This window comes from Bos mutus, chromosome 11 (genome assembly GCF_027580195.1).
Source record: "Bos mutus isolate GX-2022 chromosome 11, NWIPB_WYAK_1.1, whole genome shotgun sequence".
Lineage (NCBI taxonomy): Eukaryota > Metazoa > Chordata > Mammalia > Artiodactyla > Bovidae > Bos > Bos mutus.
Genome location: NC_091627.1, coordinates 18,271,341 through 18,297,256, shown reverse-complemented (window position 1 = coordinate 18,297,256; position 25,916 = coordinate 18,271,341). Strand labels below are relative to the sequence as shown.

Here is a 25,916-nt window from a genome sequence, read left to right as displayed (position 1 = left end):
AGCCTCAGGGAATGAATGACGAGTTGTTTACAACCAGAGTTTCTGGCCTAAAATGTATTGTTTGTTATCAAACTTTTACAACTAAACTTTTACATCTGCTTATATCTGATTTCTTTTTAAAGCACATTCATATATGGTATCTTTATCTATCTAAATATATGCTAGCCCTATGTATAAAAAGTAGCGCATATATTGGAGGAACACTTTTATTGAATAGCAGGAATTAAATAGGGCAAGGAAATTATCCAGATGTACTATTAACTCTAATCCAAAGCGAAATACATTTGGGCCTAAAATTCTAGGTGTTACTGATGATAAACTTAGTTTACCAATTTAAAGAAAGACATTTCCCTGCTAATTTTTTTTTAATTAGGAGGTAAAAGCTTTAGAACTTAAACTGTTATTTAAATTTAAAAATAATATCATTGAAAAGAGTCTGATCACATTCAGGTGTCACTGTCACATATTATTTTAGCATCCTGTTCATTCATCATCCTTGTTTGGCTCAGCCCGTCACCTTTCACCCACACTCTTGTTTTGTGTTGCTAGGAAGTTATCAAGGAAGATGCTGCTGAGGGCCTTTCTTCACCCACAGACTCCTCGAGGGTAATGGAGTAGTCTTGTGGTGTGGACCGCGAGCCTCTCCCGCTTTTGCAGCAGTAACGACTCTTAATCGTGATGACAGCAGTTCACTAACTCTGCATTTGTGGTGTGATGGGCTGTTAGTGTAGAGTAGCTGAGTACTAATAATTATAGCTCACGGATTAATTAAAAAGCTAATGTTTAACTTTACCCTTCATTTCCTCCTGCTTTTCCCCTTTTTCAATGACGTGGGGTGGGTTTTGTATTTTTTCTTTTTTGGTCGTCCAGTAAGGAAGGGGTTCTTCCAGCAACCATCAGGAGCATTCACTTGGTGGTATTTGTTCCTTAATGTTGGGCCTTATTTTCACATTTGCCTGTTTTTTTTCCTGAAGTTGGTACTGCACATGTAGAATATTTTTGAAAATATTCATAATTGACCTTGAGACTACAAAAAAGACATTGTGAACTAGTTTGATGTAGACCAGGAATGGATCCTCAGTGACTCATGCTTAATCTCAGTGCCCACACTTAGTGTAAATTCAGTGCTGCTACAGTGCTACTTTTATTTATCTATATACAGTTGATCCTTAAACAGTGCAGGAATTGGGGCACTGACCCTCCTACCAGCCTAAAATCCTAGGAGTCTAAATTAGAAACTAGAACTTATAGTCAGCCCTCCAGTGTAAATCTTTCGTCCTGATCTGTGGTTCTGTGTCTCTGGATTCAGACAACCTCAGATTGTGTGTGTTTGGGTGTCAGTCGCTCAGTCATGTCTGACTCTTTGCAACCCCATGGACTGTAGCCCACCAGGCTCTTCTGTCCATGGAATTCTCCAGGTGAGAATACTGGAGTGGTTTGCCATGCCCTTCTTCAGGGGATCTTCCCAACCCAGGAATCGATAGAACCTGGGTCTGCTGCATTGCAGGCAGATTCTTTGCTGTTAGTACTGTTATATTTACCACTGAAAAAAATCTGCATGTAAGTGGACCTGCACAGTTCAAACCTGTGTTGTTCAAGGGTCAACTGTATTTATTAAAATAAAATTTCCAGATAAACAAAGCTAGTCCAGCATGTAAAGGGGATTATTTAAAACTTTCCCCCAACACTTTAGGATGGGTTTCTTTAAAAAAAATAACTTTGTAGGAAGTCACTTTGTATATTTATTATTTAAGTCTTTGTACTTAATAAGTACATTTAATATGATGCGACTTAGAATCTTCATTCAGTCAATGAGGAATTTTAAGAACCCAGTTTGTATTTTTCAGTTCTGTTGATTTATTTGCAGAATGTTATGCCCATGTGAACATCAATCTAATATAAAGAAATGTGGCATAGCAGTTGGAATTAATTTAGTGAAATAGTGCATCCTGAATTTATGCATAATTTTTAACTTAAGACATGCGCTTGAATAGGCAGTGGTTTTGTAACTTTAATTTTCTTTGAGTTAATATTAGTGAAATAGAAAGAGAACCATTTTGGTGTTTTCATTGAGGGGCTGATTATTCTTTTTTAAGTCATTAACATTTTAGCTGAAGTGTTTGAGAGACTTCATTATCCACGAATGATAGACACAATAAACCATAGTAATTTCATTTGGGTGTTAGAGGAATCTTTAGTCCATGGATCATTGCCACCATATGCAAGAATGAGTTTTAGTTTAGTCAGTGAGTCTTTAATACATAGATTCATGCATGCAATGCAATTGTCTGAGCTGAAATTCCTCAGCAAACTTTTGATGAAAGTTAGGTCCTGTGAAGAATTTGATGGTCTTAATGCCAGAGACATGCTGAAATAGCTATTCCCATCCTTAAGGACAACACTTGTAAGTAAAAGGTGTCTGTAATTTCAGGGACCAGTGAAGGAGCATTAGGCAAGTTTTAAAATGAGTTTTTGGGGAAGGGGAAATAATGCAATTCTTAAGTTGTGTGTATAAGCCCAATAACAAAGAGTAAACATGCTCTGAATATATTAGTGCCTTTGTTTAGTAAAATAACTGTAGGATTTGCTGTTCTTTTAATATTAAGTGATAGTTTTGTAATCTGCTTAGTGAATAATAGTTGCTTCCCAAGCCTTCTTTGCCTATAAGAAATTAACGACAGTAGCATGTAGCATTTATTTTGCAGTAGACTAGTCCAAGTAGAGACTTAGTTCAAAGCCATGTTAAAAAAACAGTGGTGGAAATGTGGAGAAGTATCTATCCAGGGGAACATTTTATGGGATCTTTATAACTGAACCAGCACAGAAGTAGTTAATGTAAACTTTTTTAGCTCTTCATGGCTCCTATGACTTGCCAGGCCTGTAGTAAAAGACTGTAATTCCTGAGATAAGACTGCAGACTGAGTTCACGTCTGTTCACTCAACTGTCCCCCTATGGGCAGCACTTGATGACCAGAGCTGCTTATGGATAAGCAGGAGCTACATAAACATTTTTGGACAAATTGTCAATGAGGACACAGAATAATGAGTTAAAAAAAAAAAACACCTGATCACAGAGAGTTAACCAGCTCTCTGTGATCTTTTCAATATAGATGGTCTCATCTTTTTTTTTTAACCTCAAGAAATTTCTCATCAACCTTTATAAAGTGGATCCTTATGAAAACAACTGGGTTTTCTCACATTCAGGAACACTGTAATGACTGTGACTTGTGAAGGCCAGCCAAGACTTAGCAGATAAATTACAGATATGTCCAGGTGTTTCATGAAGGTGAAGATGCAAAATGTAAGCCTCTGTGCTGGCTTTCTTCCTCTGTGATTGTATAGTAGAGAAAATAAGTGCCAAATCTTAGAAAACTGACAAAGAATACATTAACATTGGGCCCGAGATAGGATCCCCAGGATATTAGAGCTAGAAAGGACTCGTGTTTTTCAGACTTTCAAAGCAGAAAAGACTTTTTAAGAAATGAAATCTCAATCAGAATTTAAGTTTATGAAACCAGTAAAAACAAGAACTCTGGCCTCCACCTTGGCGGATTTGCGTTGCCTCTGGGGGAGCCTCATGCTCTGTGCTCAGCCGTGTCTGACTCTGTGCGACCCCACTGACCGTAGCCCAGCAGGCTCCTCTGTCCATAGGAGCCTCCAGGGAAGAATACTGGAGTGGGTTGCCACGCTCTCCTCCAGGGGATCTTCCCCTCCCCAGGAATCGAACCCACGTCTCCTTTACCATTCTTTACCATTGAGCCACTGGGAAGCCCAGAGAACACCAGTACCCATGGTCTAGTCCAGCACCATGCTGTAGGTGTACCTGACCTGAGGCTCACAGGAGGGAGCCCTCGGTGCAGAAGTGGAATCTGCATGGCCAGTACCTGGAAGCGTTCCTCACCACTGTGCTGCCCCCTTTGCCTCCATTAATACTAAGCCTGACTTGGTCAGGAGCTTGGTGTTCAAGGTGAATAGGCCCTGGTGATTAGCTCTCCACCTTGGAGAAATTACTTAAGCTCTCTGATACTCCCTCATCTGGAAAAAGCAGGCCTTACCTCATAGGTCTGATTTAAGGATTACTCAGCCTTCGCATACTTGAATTACTTAATAATTATTACTATTACTACCATCCAAATTCCATGAAACTTTAAAGACTCAGAAACTAAAACTGTGTTAAATAACCTCTCCTCAGTGGTGGGAGTGGTGCACCCACACGCCAGTCATTTTAGATTAACTTGGCCCTTTATCTGTTGATGCTTTTCTGGCCCCCAAAGGTGGTTTGATTTCCTAGAATCAGTTTGTTTTCCTAGAATTGAGAAGGATTTCCAGGTTGTCTGAATGCTCCAAATACTTTACACTTTTGAAAGCTTTCCGGGAGAATTTTACTTGCTGCCTTTACCTTCTTTCAGTCTAGGCCCCTCTAGGAAGTAGCAGCATTCAGATCACCCAGTCACCATGAAGGGATGAACCCAGCAAGGAGGGCCATTCATGAGCCCCTCAGTGGCATTTTGTTGTGGTCTCTCAGAGAGTTGCCCTTTGAAAGAGTCACATTCGGTCTATTTTTATTTACGGTGTGACTACTCATTTTTCAAAGCAGGGAATGTTTCCTTGAAGAGGATGTTTTCAAAGGAAAGAGTAATGGAGGATTTCTTTATCCTTGTACCCTTCCTTGTATTACTTACCATCAAGTCCTTCACGTGCCTGTGTGATCATCCACTGTTTGACTACTGCAGTGGGATGGGTAGTGAACAAAACTGATGAAAACTCTGGCTTCCTGGAGCTGATGAGTTGGAGGGCTGCCGAGGAGGGGAATGATCAGTGCTACCAAGTCACTCTTTCTCGACCTTCTCTGCTGCAGGGTTTGCTTGGTAGCTTTAGATCAGCTGCTTCACTGAAAAGGCGTAAAACTGATTAGCACAACGTTGGATGGTAAAGAACTTCAGAGGCATTATTAAGAGCAGTAGTATCCTGCCTTCTGATGTGCCATTACTTTTAGAGATGGATGAAAATTACTGAATTAATAAAAGTCCTAGAAATGAAGGCTTGGTTTTCATTAAACTGAATCCAGTTGGTAGAATAACCAAGTGAAAAAAAGATGGGACTCCACTGTAGATCATTTTATTTCCACCACTGGTTTAGAACTAGTAACCTGTTTTGAAACAAATGGATGTCCAAATCATGCCTGTCTGTCATGGATGCCTGTCATTGTTCAGGAGCAAACTTGGACGAGAAAGCTAAAGATGCCATGGGTAAGGCAGGGCATGTTTCAGGTTTCCCTGTAGTCTTAGGTTGGGTGCTCTCTGCCAGCCCCCAGGACCTTGTCTCTGGAGATTCACTCACACTGTCTAAAGCAATTTAGTAGTGCATTTTTATTAACTGCTTTAGTTTGGAAAATTATTAACATTTTTTTCTTTTCATAAATAGTGAAAAACTGTATTCACTTCCAGCTTCAAAGTCTGTGTGCCAGACTTCAGCTCAAGAAAACATTTTTCCTAAACACTAAACTACAACTAAATTGGTTGAGACACTGTTGAAGAAATAGGATATTGTAATATTGATACCATTGAAATCCTAGAGTACAGTTAAAAGTTAAAAAAAAAAATAACAAAATCATATTTTGAACTTGAGTTTTTTAAAAAGATTGCCCTTTGCATGTGGTATCAAACCTCATCTGTCAGCTTTAACCTACGTATTATTTCTCATGTAGTTTGAAGAGAAAGTTATATTTTCCAACTTGATAACAATAGCCTTCTTTTGTGTTTTGTTATCTTTTAGAAAACTGTAATCTCATCAGTGCTCCTGTTTGATATTTTTTCAAGTTTCCACAGATATTCATAGTAACTTTCTAAAAAAAGTACCTATAGTAAGTTTAATATGTAAACTAGAAAGCAGAGTTCCCATGAAGTGCTCCAGATAGTGAACATGTTAAAAGAACATTATAAATTGACTCAACATTGTTAGTTATTTCTAGATTATTTGAACTATTTTGAGAATATTTACCACCAGCCTAATCTGTGCAGAACAATAATTGATAGCAGTGTGTCAGCTTTGAATTAGGGATTTAAATGAGCTACAATCGGGAATTTCCTACTGGCCCACTGTTTAGGATTCTGGACTTTCCCTGACAGGGACCAGGTTCAATCCCTGGTTGGGGAACTAAGATCCCATAAGCCGTGCAGTGTGGCCAAAACAAAAAATAAAAAAAGAAAACTGCATTAGTAAAATAGTTACCCTACTGATAATGTGCCAATATTTTTTCACTGTTGCACTTATGATTTCTTGAGCTGCTAGGCTCTTATGGCCTTTCTTTTCAAATGATACTTCAGTGCATGCCCAGTGAAACAAAACCTAAATCTGAAAAGTATATTTCTGAACATTAACTATTAGTGTGACTAGAAAATGTTTTATGAAGAGATCATGTGAATTCCAAGTATTTAAACCTTACTATTAAAGGTTGCAATTAATCTGAAATTAATAGTTGTAGTTTTTTAATCAGAATGTTAAAAATTAATTTTTATAATAATTGTTTATAGTAGGAGTATTGACTTTTTATAGCAAATTTGATTTATCTGGTTTTCTTGTTGAATGTATGGCCCATGGCTTATTCTTCTAACAGGAAGAATATTAAATTTGAGAGTACAATTTTAAAATTACCAAGCACATGTTAATGAAATTAAATTATGTGTGTGTGTGTGGTGTGTGTGTGCCTGTGCACGGATGTTCCTTTGTGTTGCTATAGAGATGGTGTGTTCAGAGTCGTGGGAAAACAGAGTGACAGAAGTCCTGCCTGTGTTTATCACAAAAGTGTATTTGATGTTTTCCTTTAAGCTCGTGTCCTTCATTCTGTTTTATTCCTTCCTTAAAGCCGTGTGACTCTGGGTTTAACAAACAGAGACAGGTACAGAAACTTTCAGTGAAATCTTATTCATTTTTCTTATTTTAGTCTGTTAGAAGCAATCATTGGCAACTTCCTGCTGGGCTGTTTATAAACCTGTGCTCATTTCAGTGCCTTGGGTTTATTTTTAATAGCTGCTTTCAGCCTCTGCATGGCTCTCATTTCTGGCTAATCAATTCTAAGCTTGTTTGATAATTTACTGAAGATGATGATGTTACAGAGTGTAGTTTTAATCTACTTACAATATAAAATAATATAATTACATCAAAGTAATTTAAATGTTTTGTTTTACTTTGACCTGTAGGAATTCTGATTTGTCTATATTTTGAAGTTTGTAAATATTTAACAGTCTTAAGCAAACTAACATCTTCTGCATTCAGTTTTCTGTGTTAGAAAAACAGTTTTTTAGTAGATTGTGATATATACTGAAATGAACTTTCCTTGACTTGTAACAGGTAAATTTCAAGTAAGAATATGCATGATAAACTCTTAAGTATTACCATTCTATGTATTAAGTAATGTTTTCTATTAAGAACTTAACAGATTGAATTATTGAATATACCTTTTCCTTGTCAACTATTGTACTTTTTCTTCTTTTGCGAGGTTTCCATCCAAAGATTGTTGTTTCGATACTAAGGGTTATTTGGTTTCAAAATAATTTCATTGTATATGATTACTTTAGAAAAAACTGGGCGAGTATTTACCATTTCTCTTTTATTCAAAGAAGCATATTGTATTTTAATATATTAATAATCTACTCCTTATCTTGATAAGATCCAACTCACAAATAATCAATAGTCTAACCATAGCTTTGATGGAATTACAGGGTACCTGTGTGTCTTTTTCTTAGAAAACTCCTAAAAGTCATTCAAAAATAATATCTATCTTCTACATAATCCCCAATGAGGGACAAAATATGTTTTCAAGTGATAAAATGTAGAAGTCTTGAAGGATCATGAAAGTAAAACAATGTGGAGTTTCCTGTTTCAGAGGAAAGAGTAGTGTCTTTATTAACGTGTCTGTCTTGCTGAATTTTCTGAGGCCCTTCTTAAAGGGAATGTTACTCTCTGCTGCTAAGTCACTTCAGTCGTGTCCGACTCTGTGCGACCCCACAGATGGCAGCCCACCAGGCTCCCCTGTCCCTGGGATTCTCCAGGCAAGAATACTGGAGTGGGTTGCCATTTCCTTCTCCAGTGTCTGAAAGTGAAAAGTGAAAGTGAAGTCACTTAGTCGTGTCTGACTCTTAGCAACCCCATGGACTGCAGCCTACCAGGCTCCTCCGTCCATGGGATTTTCCAGGCAAGAGTACTGGAGTGGGGTGCCATTGCCTTCTCCAATGTTACTCTCTAACATTTTACATTTCCCCTGCCCCCACACAGACAGAGTTAATCAGTTCCATGTCTGTTATACTTGTTCTTTTTAGCACAATTAAAAAGCTTTTTGTGATTAAAAACTTTTTTTACTTTAAAATAATTTTAGACTTCAAAGATACAAAAACAGTATTCCCCTAATATTAACATCTTTCCTAATTGTAGTGTATTTCCCCAGAACAGAAATGAAAATTTGTACAATATTCTTAATACAGGCTTTATTTTAATCTTACCGGTTTTTCCACTAATTTCATTTTTCTGGTCCAGGATCCAGTCCAGTTGTATTTTGTTATTTCCTTACAGTTTCCTAATCTGTGACAATTCCTCAGTCTTTCCTTGTCTCTTATGATCGTAAAACTTTTGAAGAATACTGATCAGATATTTTGTAGACTGCCCTTCTGTTTGGGTTTGTTCACCATTTCCTAATGATTAGAAGGAGATTATACATCTTTGCAAGAGACCCACAGAAACGTGATGTGTGTCCTCTGTGTGTCACATTTGAGGGTCTGCGAGGGCCTGCATCTTCCCAGTGGTCATATGGACCTCAGTCATGTGGTTAGGGCAGCATCTGCTAGGTTTCAACACTGTCAGGGTGTGTCTTTCCCTTGTAATGAATGAATATTTAGGGGGAGGTACTTTGAAACTCTGCAGATAATCCTGTTCCTCCTTATACTTTTCTCATGAATTTTAGTGGTGTCTTGTGTACCACCGCTTCTGTTGTGTTTTCCAGGTGGTAATTTTCCTTTCCATTCTACATTTATTAATTGGAATTCTATAAGTAAAAGTTGTCTCTTCTTCCTCATTTACTTACTTACTCAACTTTTTATTTATATCAGTGTGGATTCATGGCATTTAATTCTGTGAATTATAATCCAGTACGATCATTATAATCCAGTTATAATCCAGTATGATCAAACTGTGCATTTGTGGTTTATCTAATCACGGAAATGTAGAGAAGTATAAATGTACCCAGAAAGAAGAAATAGGTTGAGGAATGAAAACATTTGAAAAACAGTATTAAAGATCATTTAAAAGATAAATACTGTTCAGCAATAAGAAAGAATGAAGTATGAATGCATGCTATAGCATAGATGAACCTTGAGAATATACTAAGTGGAAGAAGTGAGTTATGAAAGGTCACAGATTGTGTGGTTCTGTTTAGATATCCCAAATAGGCAAATCCGCAGAGACAGAAAGTAGGTCAGTGGTTGCTAGGGGTTGGGACTGGGTGTTGGGAGGCATGAAGGTTGACTGCTAATAGTGTAGAATTGCTTTTTAGGGCTCTGATAATGTCTTAAAGTTGAGTGTAGTGATGGTGTCACAGCTGTGAGGAGATACTTAACATCACTGAATTGTGTACTTTAAATTGGAGAATTGTTAGTGAATTATATTTCACATAAACCTATTTAAAAAGAAAGAAAAAACAAATATGGTTATTAAAAATTCATAGAAAGCATTTAAAGTTTCCATAGCACATAGTGGGTAATTAACACTTAAATATTGGCTGTTCTCATCCAGGCAGAAAATAGAACTATGTATAGAAATATGAAAACTAAATCGTGGAAATACTAGTGTTGTGCTGTACTTAGTATTTTTGAAGTAAGTGAACTTCAGACCGTATAATATATGGCATATTTTAAATTTATATTTAATTAAAAACAAGCTATAAATCAGATCAGATCAGTCGCTCAGTCGTGGTCCGACTCTTTGTGACCCCATGAATCGCAGCACGCCAGGCCTCCCTGTCCATCACCAACTCCCGGAGTTCACTGAGACTCACGTCCATCGAGTCAGTGATGCCATCCAGCCATCTCATCCTCTGTCGTCCCCTTCTCCTCTTGCCTCCAATCCCTCCCAGCATCAGAGTCTTTTCCAATGAGTCAACTCTTCACATGAGGTGGTCAAAGTACTGGAGTTTCAAGCTTTAGCATCATTCCTTCCAAAGAAATCCCAGGGCTGATCTCCTTGCATTCCAACCAGAATGCACTGGTTGGATCTCCTTGCAGTCCAAGGGACTCTCAAGAGTCTTCTCCAACACCACAGTTCAAAAGCATCGATTCTTTGGCGCTCAGCCTTCTTCACAGTCCAACTCTCACATCCATACATGACCACAGAAAAAACCATAGCCTTGACTAGATGAACCTTTATTGGCAGAGTAATGTCTCTGCTTTTGAATATGCTATCTAGGTTGGTCACAACTTTCCTTCCAAGGAGTAAGCGTCTTTTAATTTCATGGCTGCGGTCACCATCTGCAGTGATTTGGGAGCCCAGAAAAATAAAGTTTGACACTGTTTCCACTGTTTCCCCATCTATTTCCCATGAAGTGATGGAACCGGGTGCCATGATCTTCGTTGAGCTTTAAGCCAACTTTTTCACTCTCCACTTTCACTTTCATCAAGAGGCTTTTTAGTTCCTCTTCACTTTCTGCCATAAGGGTGGTGTCATCTGCGTATCTGAGGTGATTGATATTTCTCCCGGCAATCTTGATTCCAGCTTGTGTTTCTTCCAGTCCAGCGTTTCTCATGATGTACTCTGCGTATAAGTTAAATAAACAGGGTGACAATATACAGCCTTGACGAACTCCTTTTCCTATTTGGAACCAGTCTGTTGTTGCATGTCCAGTTCTAACTGTTGCTTCCTGACCTGCATACAGATTTCTCAAGAGGCAAATCAGGTGGTCTGGTATTCCCATCTCTTTCAGAATTTTCCACAGTTTATAGTGATCCACACAGTCAAAGGCTTTGGCATAGTCAATAAAGCAGAAATAGAATATTCCAAATCATTAATTTACAAATTTTTATGGGACTATCTTACATTTGTAAACTTCCTGAGGCTCCCTCTTATAAAATGACTACCTTACTGTCTGTTCAGTATGGTCTCATCTGCTAGCTATATTTATATGTAACTAGGTATATTTTATTTATATACTGTGTGTGTATATTTATCTATCAATTCATAATAGAGTATTATGTTAATGCTTTCATGTTACAAATAATGTTTAACAAGTAGCTCCCAGGCAGTTTTGGCTGTCATAGTCTACTTCTCTCTTGATGATAACAAAAGAGGCAGTAGAAAATTTAAATTGGCACATCCTTGGGGATAGGATAAATGATATTTATCATTTTAAGACTAAATTGACTGGTAAACAAGACAGATCATTTGTAACATTACCCTCTATACTAGTTGGCTTGTCTTCTCTTTATTTTGGTTATAGTTTCTATAAACTCTTTAAAAATAGACAATGGCAACAAAGAAAATAGAAAGTTGTAAGACCTGTTAAGCTAGGGTTCCAGTCTGAATCTACCACTAACTAGCTGTTTATTCTGTGAGTTTGAAGTCAAAACTTACCTCTTTGGACCCCAGTGACCACATCTGTAATTGAGGAGATTCGTATGTAATTAGCCACAGGCAAATACCTCTTTAGTATGTCTCTGTATTCAGAAAATATTTTTCTTTTCAGTAAACACTAGGTTTATTATTTTGATTTTTATTTTAAATGAGACTGAATTTTGATGGATTATATTTACTTCCACATGTGTTAAGTAATACTGTTGTTTACATTTACACGATTATTGTATAGGTTCTTATCCAAGATCTCTTGGATATAAAATATGATCAAGATCTGAAAACTTGAGCTGTTGTAGACTATTAAGGTAATCTGTGAAGACATTTAAAGCTGCTGAGTGTTAGCACTTTTAAAATTATCTCATAGGTTTACCTTTTATATTTTTTTGTATGTTATAGGCATCAGTAATTCCCCCTATTCCTTTTCTTTTTTTAAGCCCCTGTCTTTCTGTTATTAAGGGCTACACCTTTCTCTCTTGAGGTTTGAGGTTAGGCTTTCTTGAAGTTGGCCTTGGTTTGGCTCATGGAACTTATGTCTTCTTAGAAAAGTGGTTTTGATCAGGCTATATCTGCTCTAATAAAAGATACTCTTTAAGGTAAACAGTAGCTAAATCTGTTCTCTAATGGCATGTCCCATGCTGCACACATTCACTGTTTTTACTTAAGTTTGAAAATGTATCTTTAATTGAAGTACTTTATAGTGTAACTTCATAAGTGTTTCTCTGTCACATGACTGCATATATCTGACATTAAATGCTGTTTATACATGTGTTTTCCCACGACTTACCTAGGGATCAGGCCCAGCCTCAGGCACAATACCACTGAATTCGATGAACGTGGATGCGGTTTGTGAGAAACTGAAACAAATTGAAGGGCTGGACCAGAGCATGCTGCCTCAGTACTGTGCAACCATCAAAAAGGTGACCTGCACTTTTACCTGCTCACTCAAGGGCATGGGAGATGGGCTCTGTGGACAGCGAGCATTTTGTATTTAGGCTATCAAAGATGAGTTCTCTGCTGAGATGGGAAAGCTCAGGTGGAAATAGGTTTCTTACTATTTGTATCCTAAAATTGCCCTTTTATGCCTTAGTTTAGAGATGGATAAAAGAAAGCGCTGTGTTACAATGCTACTTCACAATGATCTCATGTAAGTCAAAAGTGCTTGATGAGAAATATTGATTGAAAGCTCTAAAGGATTTCAGATTAAGGTTAACAACTACTTACATTTCCAGTATGCAGCATAGAACATTTGAAAGCCTTTTCTGTTACACTTTCTTTAGTTGTAATATTTGTAATTTAACAATTATCCAAGTAAACCACACTTCTTCATGTCCCTCTAATTCTCACTTTCATGTCTTAGAGGACTCTGATCATGTCCCGTTTGATAATACCTATGAGTTTTGGGTTTGCAAGGCTGACACATTTGAAGAGGTTCTGTTCTTCCTAGATCTTTTATTGCAGTTCCAGTAATTACCATGAACCTGAGATTTCGAGGATGTCTTCCCATGTACAGGGCTAACTGAGTCCCAGTTTTAATAGATATTTCTACTAAGTTATACTTTTTCTATCAGACATACAGTGAAGTAGAACTTTAACAACAGCATCTAGTATTTACATACTTTAAAGGATGGCATCTAAAAAGTTAATTACAAACATATATACTATCTTACTGCCCCAAGAAAATGCACTGGTCATAGCAAACACCTTCTTCTAAGTGATGACTACACATGGACATCACCAGATGGTCAACACCAAAATCAGATTGATTATATTCTTTGTAGCCAAAGATGGAGAGGCTCTATACAGTCAGCAAAAACAAGACCAGGAGCTGACTGTGGCTCAGATCATGAACTCCTTATTATAAAATTCAGACTTAATTAAGTTGAATAAAGTAGGGAAAACCACTAGACCATTCAGGTATGACCTAATCAGATCCCTTACGATTATACAGTGAAAGTGACAAATAGTTTCAAGGGATTAGATCTGATAGAGTGCCTGAAGAACTATGGATGGAGGTTCTTGACATTATGTAGGAGGCAGTGATCAAGACCATCCTCAAAAACAAATGCAAAAAGCCAAAATGGTTGTCTGAGGAGGCCTTACAAATAGCTGACAAAAGAAGAGAAGCTAAAGGCAAAGGATAAAAGGAAAGATATCTATCTGAAAGCAGCATTCCAAAGAATAGCAAGGAGATATAAGAAAGCCTTCCTCAGTGATCAATGCAAAGAAATAGAGGAAAACAATAGAATTGGAAAGATGAGATCTCTTCAAGAAAATCAGAGACACCAAGGGGACATTTCATACAAATAATGGGCACAATAAAGGACAGAAATGGTAGGGACCTAACAGAAGCAGAAGATACTAAGAAGAGGTGGCAAGAATACGCAGAACTACACAAAAAAGATCTTCATGACCCAGATAACCACGATGGTGTGATCACTCACCTAGAGCCAGACATCCTGGAGTGCGAAGTCAAGTGGGCCTTAGGAAGCATCACTACGAACAAAGCTAGTGGAGGTGATGGAATTCCAGCTGAGCTATTTCAAATCCTGAAAGATGATGCTGTGAAAGTGCTGCACTCAATATGCCAGCAAATCTGCAAAACTCAGCAGTGGCCACAGGATTGGAAAATGTCAGTTTTCATTCCAACCCCAAAGAAAGACAATGCCAAAGAATGCTCAAACTACCACACAATTGCCGTCATCTCACAACGCTAGCAAAGTAATGCTCAGAATTTTCCAAGTCAAGTTACGTGAACCGTGAACTTCCAGATATTCAAGCTGGATTTAGAAAAGGCAGAGGAACCAGAAATCAAGTTGCCAGCATCTGTTGGATCATCAAAAAAAGCAAGAGAGTTCCAGAAAAACATCTGCTTTATTGACTACGCCAAAGCCTGTGACTGTGTGGATCTGAACAAACTGTGGAAAATTCTTCAAGAGATGGGAATGCCAGACCACCTTACCTGTCTCCTGCGAAACCTGTATACAGGTCAAGAAGCAACAGTTAGAACCGGACATGGAACAAAAAACTGGTTCCAAATTGGGAAAGGAGTGCGTCAAGGCTGTATATTGTCACTCTGCTTATTTAACTTACATGCAGAGTACATCATATGAAATGCCAGGCTGGATGAAGCACAAGCTGGAATCAAGATTTCTGGGAGAAATATCAGTAACCTTAGATACACAGATGACACCACCCTTGTGGCAGAAAGTGAAGAGGAACTAAAGAGCCTTTTGATGAAAGTGAAAGAGGTGAGTAAAAAAGCTGGCTTAAAACTCAACATTTAAAAATGAAAATTATGGCATCTGGTCCCACCTCTTCATGGCAAATAGATGGGGCAATAATGGAAACAGCGAGAGACTTTCTTTCGTTGGGCTCCAAAATCACTGCAGATGGTGACTGCAGCCATGACATTAAAATACGCTTGCTCCTTAGAAGAAAAGCTATGACCAACCTAGACAGCATATTAAAAAGCAGAGACATTACTTTGTGGACAAAGGTCCATCTAGTCAAAGCTATGGTTTTTCCAGTAGTCATGTATGATGTGAGAGTCATGTGTGGATGTGAGAGAAAGAAAGCTGAGTGCCAAAGAACTGATGCTTTTGAACTGTGGTGTTGGAGAAGACTCTTGAGGGTCCTTTGAACAGCAAGGAGATGGAACCAGTCAATCGTAAAGGAAATCAGTCCTGAATATTCATTGGAAAGACTGATGCTGACTGAACCTCCAATACTTTGGCCACCTGATGCAAAGACCTGACTCACTCATTGGAAAAGACCCTGATGCTGGGAAAGATTGAAGGCAGAAGGAGAACGGGACAACAGAGGATGAATGGTTAGATGGCATCACCGACTTGATGGACATGAGTTTGAGCAAGCTCTGGGAGTTGGTGATGGACAGGGAAGCCTGGAGTGCTGCAGTCCATGGGGTCCCACAGAGTCGGAGACAACTGAGCAATTGAACTGACTGATACTAACTATCTTAGTAACCATAACCTACATTTGGTCAGAAATGCTCAGATAGCACTGGTTTTCTCACAGATGTAGTTAATTCCCATTTGCAAAAGTGTCCAGCACTGCCTTTCCAAGCTACTGACCTTACTGTCTCCTCTAGGCAGCTTGATTAGAGTCAGAGAGAGTGAGGCCTCCACATGAATCCTTTGTGGGGATTTTATTTCCCTCAGGACAGTGGTTTTCTCCCTGCTCAGCTCTTTGCTAACAGGCCCTTGCTGTTTAAAGCCCATCATGGCAGTTGGTTTCTTAAGAACTGCTAACCTCCTTGCATTTCCACAGAGGACCCCTGCCATAGGCTTGCTCCGTACAGTCTTTTCTTCAGAATTAATTTGGAAACTGGGCATTCTATTGATTTTAAACACAGGTATCTAATACTTTTACCACAGTTAATAAAGTCAGGTTTTGTATTTTTGTAAAATAAGTAAACTGCCTGTTTATTAATCAAGTAAATTCTATCATTCCTCATCAGAGACCCAGTGGTGATAAGATCATTTTTTGTGCATTTAATAGACTGGGAACCTTGTGGTGGACATTTGTGGTGGTTGAGGTTATCTGATGTAGTTGATGAACATGTTTGTCAGTGCTTACTTTATTTAGAAGTAAACGAAGGCTTACCGGGGCTTCCCTGGTAGGTCAGCTGGTAAAGATTCCACCTGCAATGCAGGAGACCTCAATTCAGTTGCTGGGTTGGGAAGATCCGCTGGAGAAGGGAGAGGCTACCCACTCCAGAATTCTTGGGCTTCCCTGGTGGCTCAGCTGGTAGAGAATCCGCCTGCAATGCAGGAGACCTGGGCTCAATCCCTGGGTTGGGAAGATCCCCTGGAGAAGAGAAAGGCTACCCACTCCAGTATTCTGGCCTGGAGAATTCCATGGACTGTATAGTCCGTGGAGTTGCAAAGAGTCGGACACGACTGAGCGACTTTCACTTCATTTAGAACTTTGTCAGTGAGTGACCAGCATGCTGACGGACATCTGTGTCCCCTCCCAGCAGCTTGCCTTTGTGCTCAGATTTTATAGGATTAGAGGAGAAAAGTTAACAGATTTGTTACTGCTCATGGCAGGGTGGGTAGTTTCGGAAATAATTGGGTTTAGCTCTGAGGTTGATCCTTGTGATTTATTTTACTTGAGTGCCTGAAACGCTTGGGAAAGTATGGAGTGACTTATGTTGTTCAGACTCTGCTTGTTTACTGATTATTACGTGGGATGATAACCTTCTTTAGGTCAGTGTATTCTAGTCTCTAGTATAAATGTGCTTTTTAATCACTGGAAATTCATAATTTCTCACATTTTGTTTATCTTGTGTTTGTTTTTATTCAGGCGAACATAAATGGCCGTGTGTTGGCTCAGTGTAACATTGATGAACTGAAGAAGGAAATGAATATGAATTTTGGAGACTGGCATCTTTTTAGAAGCACAGTAAGATATTTTGTGTGTGTGTGTGTGTGTGTAATAAAGTTTTATTGAAGTATAAAGGAGATAGCGAAAGCTTCTGACATAGGCATCAGAAGGGGGCAGAAAGAGTACCCGCCTACTAGTCTTCAGCTGGATGTTATATAGTCACTAGCAGTCTGTTAATGAAAGAAAGGAATGTCTTAAAATTCAGAATGGCACCAGGTCCCAACTTGTAGATTTACAACATTTTATAAAAGAAGTGCCAGTAAGTACTGGTCTAAACTGATATTTTCCTGTATTTTTAAAAAACATGTAAGAATGACATTTTATACTTGTGTGTAGGGCTCCTGTATGTCCTGTTATGTAGAGTATATACAGCAGCTCTTAGCAATATTTGCTTTTTGGCATTTCACTTGGAAATATGGGAGAGAGACCACCTGCCAATTCTCCATGCTTTCATTGACCAAGACACTCTCCTTGACCTCATTCAGTCAGGCTTCTGTAACCCTGTAGGCCTTGACCTTGGTTTCTGTTCTTGTTGGGCTTGTGTTGCCAAGTTGTAGCAAGAATTCTGTTAAAGTCAGTTTAGAAAGAACCTTACCCTTAATGTCTGATCACCTTCAATATCTGATCAAATTCCTCATCCCACCTCCCTCCCCGCCCCGCCGCCCCTGGTGATGTGCTAGACCCCTGGCCTGCCTCCAGCATAAGTCCTGTCAAGATGGTTCGGCCAGAAAACATCCCTCCCCATCCCGGTACTCCTGAGGCTTCCTATTCGCATCTTCCCATCCACTGACCCCCTCACTCCTGGGCTGGAAATGCCCATGTGTCCGTGCTGCTTTCGGAATTGAGCCCAGTTCTGTCCAGAGCTCTCCTTGCCCCACTGCAGTAGCTCCTACTGCTGTAGCTGCCGTCCAGCTCTGCTGCTCAGTGACACGCTCCAGTCATGCTTCATCTTAATGTTACGTTACACTAGTAATGGCCAAATTAGAGTGTACTGTATGTATGATGATTGTCATCATTCCAGTCATCCTTTAGTATCTGGTGGAGGAGTAGTTCTGAGACCCCCATGATTCCAAAGTCTTTGTATACACAAGTCTTCTGTAAAACGGCAAGGTATTTGTACACTACACACATCCTCTTATATACTTTAAATCAACTACAGATTACTTAAAATACCTCATACAGTGTAAATGCTGTGCAAGTAGTTGCCAGCGCATGGCAAATTCAAGTGTTGATTTTTGGAACTTTCTGAAATCTTTTTTTCCCAAATATTTTCAATCTGTGATTGGTTGATTCTGCAAATGCAAAACCACTGGATTCCGAGGGCCAGCTGTACTACTTTTAGTACAGATGACCCTTGAACAATTTGGAGGTTAATCCACTGACAACTTGGAGTCAGCCCTTCATATCCAGGGCTTCTCCACATCTGTGGATTCAGGCAGCCCTGGACCACGTAGTAAAAACTGCCATCTCCACTATCGAAAAACATCTGTGAGTAAGTGGACCTGCACAGTTCACACCTGTGTCATTCAAAGGTCAGTTGTATTGTTAATATGAAAGATAAGCAGATATAGGAGAAATTTATTTGAAATTCACTTACAGGAAGTTTGCTTTCTCATTTCCGTCATAATAACTTCGTGTTTAATTTTTAAAATAATTTCTAAAGCTTCCAAAATGTGATTTGTCCATGTGGATATTGATGACTTTGTTTACTGTTAAGATATTAGAAATGAGAAATGCAGAAAACCAAGTGGTCCCTGAAGACCCACGTTTACTGAGTGAAAACAGCAGCTCTGTTCCTCACGGTGAACCTGCTCGTCGCTCCGCACACAGCGAGCTGCCCCACACCGAGCTCTCCAGTCAGGCTCCCTACACCCTGAACTTCAGCTTTGAAGAGCTGAACACGCTCGGCCTGGACGAAGGGGCTCCTCGCCACAGCAACCTGAGTTGGCAGGTATTTACTGGAATGCCATTATTTACATGAGCCGAAGAGGAAGGACGGGGTTGAAATAGCCAGGATTCTGTTGGTGCATTCAGGTAGTCATTTAGAAACTCTTCAGTGAGTCCCCAAGTGAACAGGGTGGAGGGAGGCGGCCCTGTTCTCCAGGAGCTGTGTTCTTCTGGAGAGGACAGTCAGTAAAACAGAGACAGTGACATTATTTCTGAAGTTGATAAGAATTGTGAAAACAGTAAAATAGAGCAAAAGCATTGAAGGTAAATAGGAACTGGGCTCTCTAGGTAGTTAGCTGAATTCATCCTTCACTTGCTATTTTCTTGTTCAGTTGAGTAAGCATTGGCTTAAGGTACATCTTTACGGATATTCATTTCCTTTTTATTATCTGATGTTAGACGTGGAGGGGCTCACTCTTTGGATGTTCTTAGAAGAGAAAGGACAGGCGAGGATCAGGATTAAAAACAAAAGTGAGAGAACATCAGAAGGAGAAAGGGAAACAAGCGAGGAAGAGATCAGAGCAGGGCACAGAACGGAGAAGACGAGCGGGGAGGAAAAACAGGAAGTAGTTACAAAGAGCTCTATGGAAAGGGAACTGTATTTAGAAAAAGCAGCGCCTGTTAGGCCTGCCGTTTGTAAGGATGTGGTGTTTGGTTTGGTAATAAAAATATTTTTTTGTTGTTGTAACTTTTTCTACCTACTATAAATCTTGTTTCTTTAAGTTGGGAAAGCATTTTATTATTGTGTATTAACTAAGATAAAAATTTCTATATTTTTCAGTAAATTAAGTCCACACTTGACCCTTTTATCTCTGTGTTTGAACAACAGTGATCCCTTTATTTTCTCTGGAATTCCTTTGAACATTTCCTGAGAAATCCTCATCCTCCATACTTGGTGTTCCCACCATGCCCTGGCAGCTCTCCCAGCCTCTCTCCAGTACCACTACTCTCAAACTTATTTCAAATCTTAGAACTCTTTTACACTCTTAAAAATTATTGAAGGACCCGTAAAGAACTTTTGTTTTTGTAAGTTTTATCTTTCAGTATTTGCCATATTAGAAATAAACTGAGAAACTTAAACCAATTATCTTTTAAACCAGTGTAAACCAACATAGATGACACTTTTATGAAAAATGACTATTTTTGAGAATAAAACATATTTATTGAAAATGATAATTGTGTTACCAATCTTTCATGCCTGGCTTAATAGTAGTCAGCTAGATTCCCTTAGCTGCTTCAGCATTCAGTCTCAGGAGGTCACACATGAGGGAACCTCTGGGGACTCCACTGTGCATTATTGTGAGAATGCAAGTGGAAAGGCAAAGGTCATCTTCATATGCTTAGGAAAACAGTTTGGCCCTCATGGATCCTTGGGAGGGGTACAAAGACTGCACTTGGCGTGAGGGAGTGTCATCGTCCTTTCAGTGTTCACTGGGTCTAAGGGAAACTTCTTGCGAGCTAGGTTATTTCCTCCCTGTACAAGGAAGACTCTACCTTATTTCTGCTTTGTTTCAACCTTGGCTCTTTCCTTTCTCAAACTTCCTTGATTCTTTTCTCTCCATTTCCTTCCTTTTTTCCCCTAATCTTTACTTCTTACTCCTTGTGTATTACTTCTCTGGGATCTAAAGCAATTCTCATCTTAAAACTTCGCATTGGAGATCAAACGTCTAAAAATATTTTATTTCTTTGTTTACTTGGACCTGACTGTTGACCTCGTGGCTTCCATTTCTATTCATTTGGATCCAATATTCATCTTCTCCATTTCACTCTATACTTTTGCTCTAAAATTTTTTGTTTTTGTTTTTGTTTTGCATTTTGAGTACATTTACTCTCTCTGAATTGAAATTTGACAGAAACTTCATGTTGTGCAAGTTGAAAAAGGTTCTTTTTAACATACGTTGAAGATGTGAGTATTTTGTTCTTGAGATCCTATCTTAACTCTCATTTTCTTTCTCTTTTCTAAGAGGCACTTTTATATTTTATCAATGAAGGTGACTTTTGCCTTAAATAAATTTAAAAGTTTGAAATTATAAAAGCAAGTCCTAAGGTTGTTAATATAACCTTAAATTATACTTTTAAATATTAACAGTAAACTAATTTTATTAAAATTTATATAAAGCTTTCTAATAACACTAAAATTACTCATAAGTTCACAGCTTTTGTTAAACTGTGTTATACAGAATTCTTTTAAAAGAATTTGGTATTTTTAATAACTTTAACAATTCTTATTGTCCATATATATATATATATTTCCTAAGCTCATGTTTATTTTGCCTTTTTTTGGTTTGTTTGAATTCTTAAATTATTATTGTTTCTTTTTTTTTTTTGTCTTCACAGTCACAAACTCGCAGAACCCCAAGTCTTTCCAGTCTCACTTCCCAGGACTCCAGTATTGAAATTTCAAAGCTTACTGATAAGGTGCAGGCTGAGTATCGAGACGCTTATAGAGAGTACATTGCTCAGATGTCTCAGTTAGAAGGGGGCACAGGTTCCACAACCATGAGTGGCAGGTCTTCTCCACACAGCACGTATTATATGGGTCAGAGTTCATCCGGGGGCTCCATTCACTCTAGTCTAGAACCCGAGAAAGGGAAGGATAGTGAACCAAAGCAAGATGATACACGGAAGTCATTTCTGATGAAGAGGGGAGATGTTATAGATTATTCCTCATCAGGAGTTTCCACCAATGATGCCTCACCCCTGGATCCTATTACCGAGGAAGATGAAAAATCTGATCAGTCAGGCAGTAAGCTTCTCCCAGGCAAGAAGTCCTCAGAAAGGTCAAGTCTCTTCCAGACAGACCTGAAGCTGAAGGGAGGTGGACTGCGTTATCAGAAACTCCCGAGTGACGAAGACGAGTCTGGGACAGAAGAGTCAGACAACACTCCACTGCTCAAAGACGACAAAGACAAGAAAGCTGAAGGGAAAGCAGAGAGAGCATTGAAGTCTCCAGAGCACAGTGCAGAGCCCATTCGAACCTTCATCAAGGCCAAAGAGTACTTGTCAGATGCCCTCCTTGACAAAAAGGACTCCTCTGACTCAGGAGTGAGGTCCAATGAGAGCTCGCCCAACCACTCCCTTCACAACGAGGCAGCAGATGACTCCCAGCTTGAAAAGGCCAACCTCATAGAGCTCGAAGATGACCCCCACAGTGGAAGACGGGGAGTCCCGCACAGCCTGAGTGGCTTGCCAGACCCCCTCGTAGCCCGGATGTCCATTTGCTCCGAGGACAAGAAGAGCCCTTCCGAATGCAGCTTGATAGCCAGCAGCCCCGAGGAAAACTGGCCAGCATGCCACAAATCCTACAACCTGAATCGCACCCCCAGCACCGTGACCCTGAACAACAACAGTGCCCCGGCTAACAGAGCCAACCAGAATTCCGATGAGACGGAGGGGCTGAGGGAGACGCCTCAAGTCCTCCTGAGGTCAGGCTCCAGTTCCCACTCCACCGCTCTGCAGAATGAGAACCTGAAGAGCATGGCACACAAGCGAGGCCAGCGTTCCAGCTACACGAGGCTCTCAAAGGACTCCTCAGAGCTCCACGCAGTAGCCTCCTCCGATAGTACAGGTTTTGGAGAAGAAAGGGAGAGCATTCTTTAAGAAGAACAAGCACAAGTAGAATAGCATTACTGTGCCCCTGTGACAGGACTGACCTGAGTTTTTAGTGACTCCATCTGTGCATGTTATCTTTGTCCATTTCATTCACAAAGCCTTCACGGATGAGAAGATCTTGGGTAAAAGAGACACATACTGTACAGCAGAGGGAAGTGTGAGAAAGCCTGGCTCATCCATCAGCCCCATTGTCTTTGTACTTAGAAGCATAAAATCCCACTATTGTTATGACACCTTTCATTGGCATACAGCTGCAAGACAAGATCTGAGTATACAGATAGGTCAGAAAATTTATTAACTATAAACTGAATTTGCCAACAAAAGTAACAAGCTAGAGACTCCTTTTGAGGAACATTCATTCACTAAATATTTGAGGGAAGACATGATGCTGAGTGAACCAGAAGCACATTTTGCTCTTAAGGGGTGAAAAGTCATGGAATAGCCTTTAGAGACTAAAGGTTAATGCTCTGTAAGTTGAGACTGTGTGCTATATAACAGATTGCTTATCAAAGAGTTTTAAAATTGTAAGTAGAAAATATAAAGAGGGCTTTAAAAGTTGATAAAAGAGTGAGTCAACAGTGTCCAGAGTAGAGCCCCAGAAACTGGGCCTTTGTGAGTGGCTAGTAGGTTGGCCCATGGGGTGAGGGGCATCACCTCCCTATGACCTAGACACTCTTCTTTCTAAATCAAGAGACCTGTCCCTATATCAGCATGTGAATTCTGGGGGAGGATCATATGAAACACTTCTAGAAGAAAAGTTTAAAGACATGTAACAAAGCAAGGGTAAAAGATGAATCTTGTGTGACTTCATTTACTGACAGCAGAGTTAAGCGAACGGTCCCATTGAAATGTGGTGTGGACTGGAGATACCCCCTGCCATCATGTGTTGACATCTTTTTGGCCTTTTTAACATAACGTATCCATGTAGCACAATAATCTTCAGTCACAAATAGGATTGTAGATGTTGAGATCCTAGATGAGCAGTTACCTAAATGCGGGGTTACATTTTTGACATTTTCCACTTAACCGGATTTTTACTGACATGCTGAATAGTTTGTTTATTTGACCAGTCGCATTAAAAAGTTGCCTCTTGTGGGTTTCATTGCCTTGCTGTTTGAGTGTAATCTAACATTTCCATGAAGCGTTTATTTTGCATGACCTTAACAAATGTTTTAATCAATTAAAAAAGAAGGCAGAATGTTGACGTTATATGTTGAAATGTTAACATTTTAGTATTTATAGTGTTTATTAGTTTGCAGTATTGTGTAATCAGCAGTTATTTCAGGGGCAATGTTTTGTTCCTTTTCAGGTGAGTAGATGCAGCTTAATATCATTGTAGTGTATTCTTTATTCTGTTTGTGAAGTTAATACCAGAGTATTAAGTGTACGAATAGATTTAGAACACAATAAAAGAATTGCATGCTATTCTGAGTCATGAATTTTTATTCACTGCAGTGATGATTCACATTTTGATTAAAAATAAAAAAGTAATTTGTGTGTTTGTTTTGTCAGAGGTCTAAAGTTCGTTGAAGACGTTCAGGTTCACGTAGCAGTCACACAGCTGGCAGGAGTGTCCTGAGTGACTCTCCCTGGTCTTTTGGAGTGCATGGCTATTAGGTCCAGCGTCTGAATGGTGCTTTTGTGAAGCATAGTGTCCAAGCGCAGCTCAGTACCGTGCGTTTCTGTAACCACAAGAAGTGGGTTTTCCAGATCCTGGGAGGATGTCAGTTTAATTTGTTGCATGAGCATCCTGGAGAAGTTTGCTTTTTCACAGTGCTTTAGAAATTGACAAACCAAATGGGTTATTGAGTCGCACTATCATCCCTTCGAGTCTATGTGTCCGTGTGTGTGTATCTGTATCTATTTGTAACCTGTAGCCCAGCCTGACTCTCACATATGCAAAACTTTGCTGTAAACTGGGTGAAAAATGACAGAAAAGAATCAGTGCTCTAAATTTGCCAGTCCATTAAGAGTCTGCCTCAGTTAGCATCTTGCCGAGTTTTGTAAACTGTTTCACCTTTACTTTAAGCCACAGATAATTCTGTCCACATAGCTAATGTTAAGGCAGATTCATTGACCACAGACGTGTGGGGTGGTACCTGTGAAAATGGCCTTTCTGTAGAAGAGACTGGAAAAGAACTGATGCTCTCTCAGTTGATACAGTTTTCATGATGCTAAGTGTTTAAGGATCAGCTCTCAAATTTGGGGAAACTAAAAATTCCTAACAACCATTTTCAATATTAACATGAAAACTTGTTTTTGTCTTATATTTTATTTATGTGAGTTTTACACAGCAGTCAGAATAAGTTTAATTGCCTAGCCAAATAATTTAAGAAACTTATTTGCTAAAATTCTTAAATTGAGAACTCTTTAGATTACCTGCATGCTATAGTTCTGAGTGAAATATATTTGTAATCATGACTTTTTTCCTTATAAATACTAAGTATTAGAGAATATTTGTGAATGAAATTAAATCCCTTATCCTTCTGGCTAAAATACTAAATTTAAAAGGTTTTAAGATTATATAAGTTTTGGCTATACCAGGAATTCTCAGCCTGTTTAGAAGTATCCTAGGTTAAAAATCCCTGAATTCCTGGTTAACTCTTGAGTAAAATCAATACAGCTACCAGGAAAGGAGAACCAGAGGGCACTGTCCCCTCAACTTTATGGAGTGATATTGAGGGAATAAGCTGGTAAAAGAAAGGAGCCGTGAAATTAACTTCTTTACACTTGAGACTGAACATATATATATCTAGGCTCCCTCACTGCTTGCCCTTCTGGAATTATGCTGACACTTGGCAGAAGGGAAGGAACAGCCGATGGGACTTTTTTGCTTGGGGTAGGGGTTGGGGGGTGACCAGCCTGGGTGGGCTACCTGAAATGATTGCATTTTTGATTTCCAGGTTCTGGTGCCCTTAACCCTTCCCTAACTCAGAATTCTAAGCATAGGCCATAATTTCGCAAATGAATTGGGAAACATAAATTAATCTATAACTGAGAGCCTCCCTTTGGATGGTCTTTTAATGGCTCATCACTTCAGAGAGGTTGAGAATCCTTGGTTGAGACTGATTAACTAGAAGGCAAATTTAAAATCTTACATATCTCAAACCCTTTCATGCCTAGGAAGAAAATGCTGCCTTTGAGATAGATAGATCTTCCGAGGGATCCAGTTTAAGCTAAGGTATGTAAAAAATTAGTTACCAAAGTCATTAGTCTTAAGCCATCACTGAAACAGTTCTTATCAAGAAGAGAATTAATATTCTCACCACTTTAAAAAGAATTACGGTTAAAAGTAAGAAATGGCTAAAACAGTTGGTAGAAATCAACCACCACTGTCA

The 25,916-nt window shown here is 39.2% G+C and overlaps 1 protein-coding gene across 1 annotated transcript in view; it reads left to right on the top strand.

Annotated features, from left to right (window-relative positions):
- KIDINS220 (kinase D interacting substrate 220) overlaps positions 1-25,693 on the top strand; it is a 92,698-nt gene extending 67,005 nt beyond the window's left edge. Inside the window, exons 26-31 of the mRNA XM_070380189.1 lie at positions 550-606; positions 6,866-6,898; positions 12,402-12,530; positions 16,939-17,037; positions 18,737-18,970; positions 21,304-25,693. Coding sequence (XP_070236290.1) covers positions 550-606; positions 6,866-6,898; positions 12,402-12,530; positions 16,939-17,037; positions 18,737-18,970; positions 21,304-22,566 — 1,815 coding nt within the window. The 3' untranslated portion in view covers positions 22,567-25,693. The remainder of the gene's footprint in view (positions 1-549; positions 607-6,865; positions 6,899-12,401; positions 12,531-16,938; positions 17,038-18,736; positions 18,971-21,303) is intronic.
- Positions 25,694-25,916: the final 223 nt, after the last annotated feature.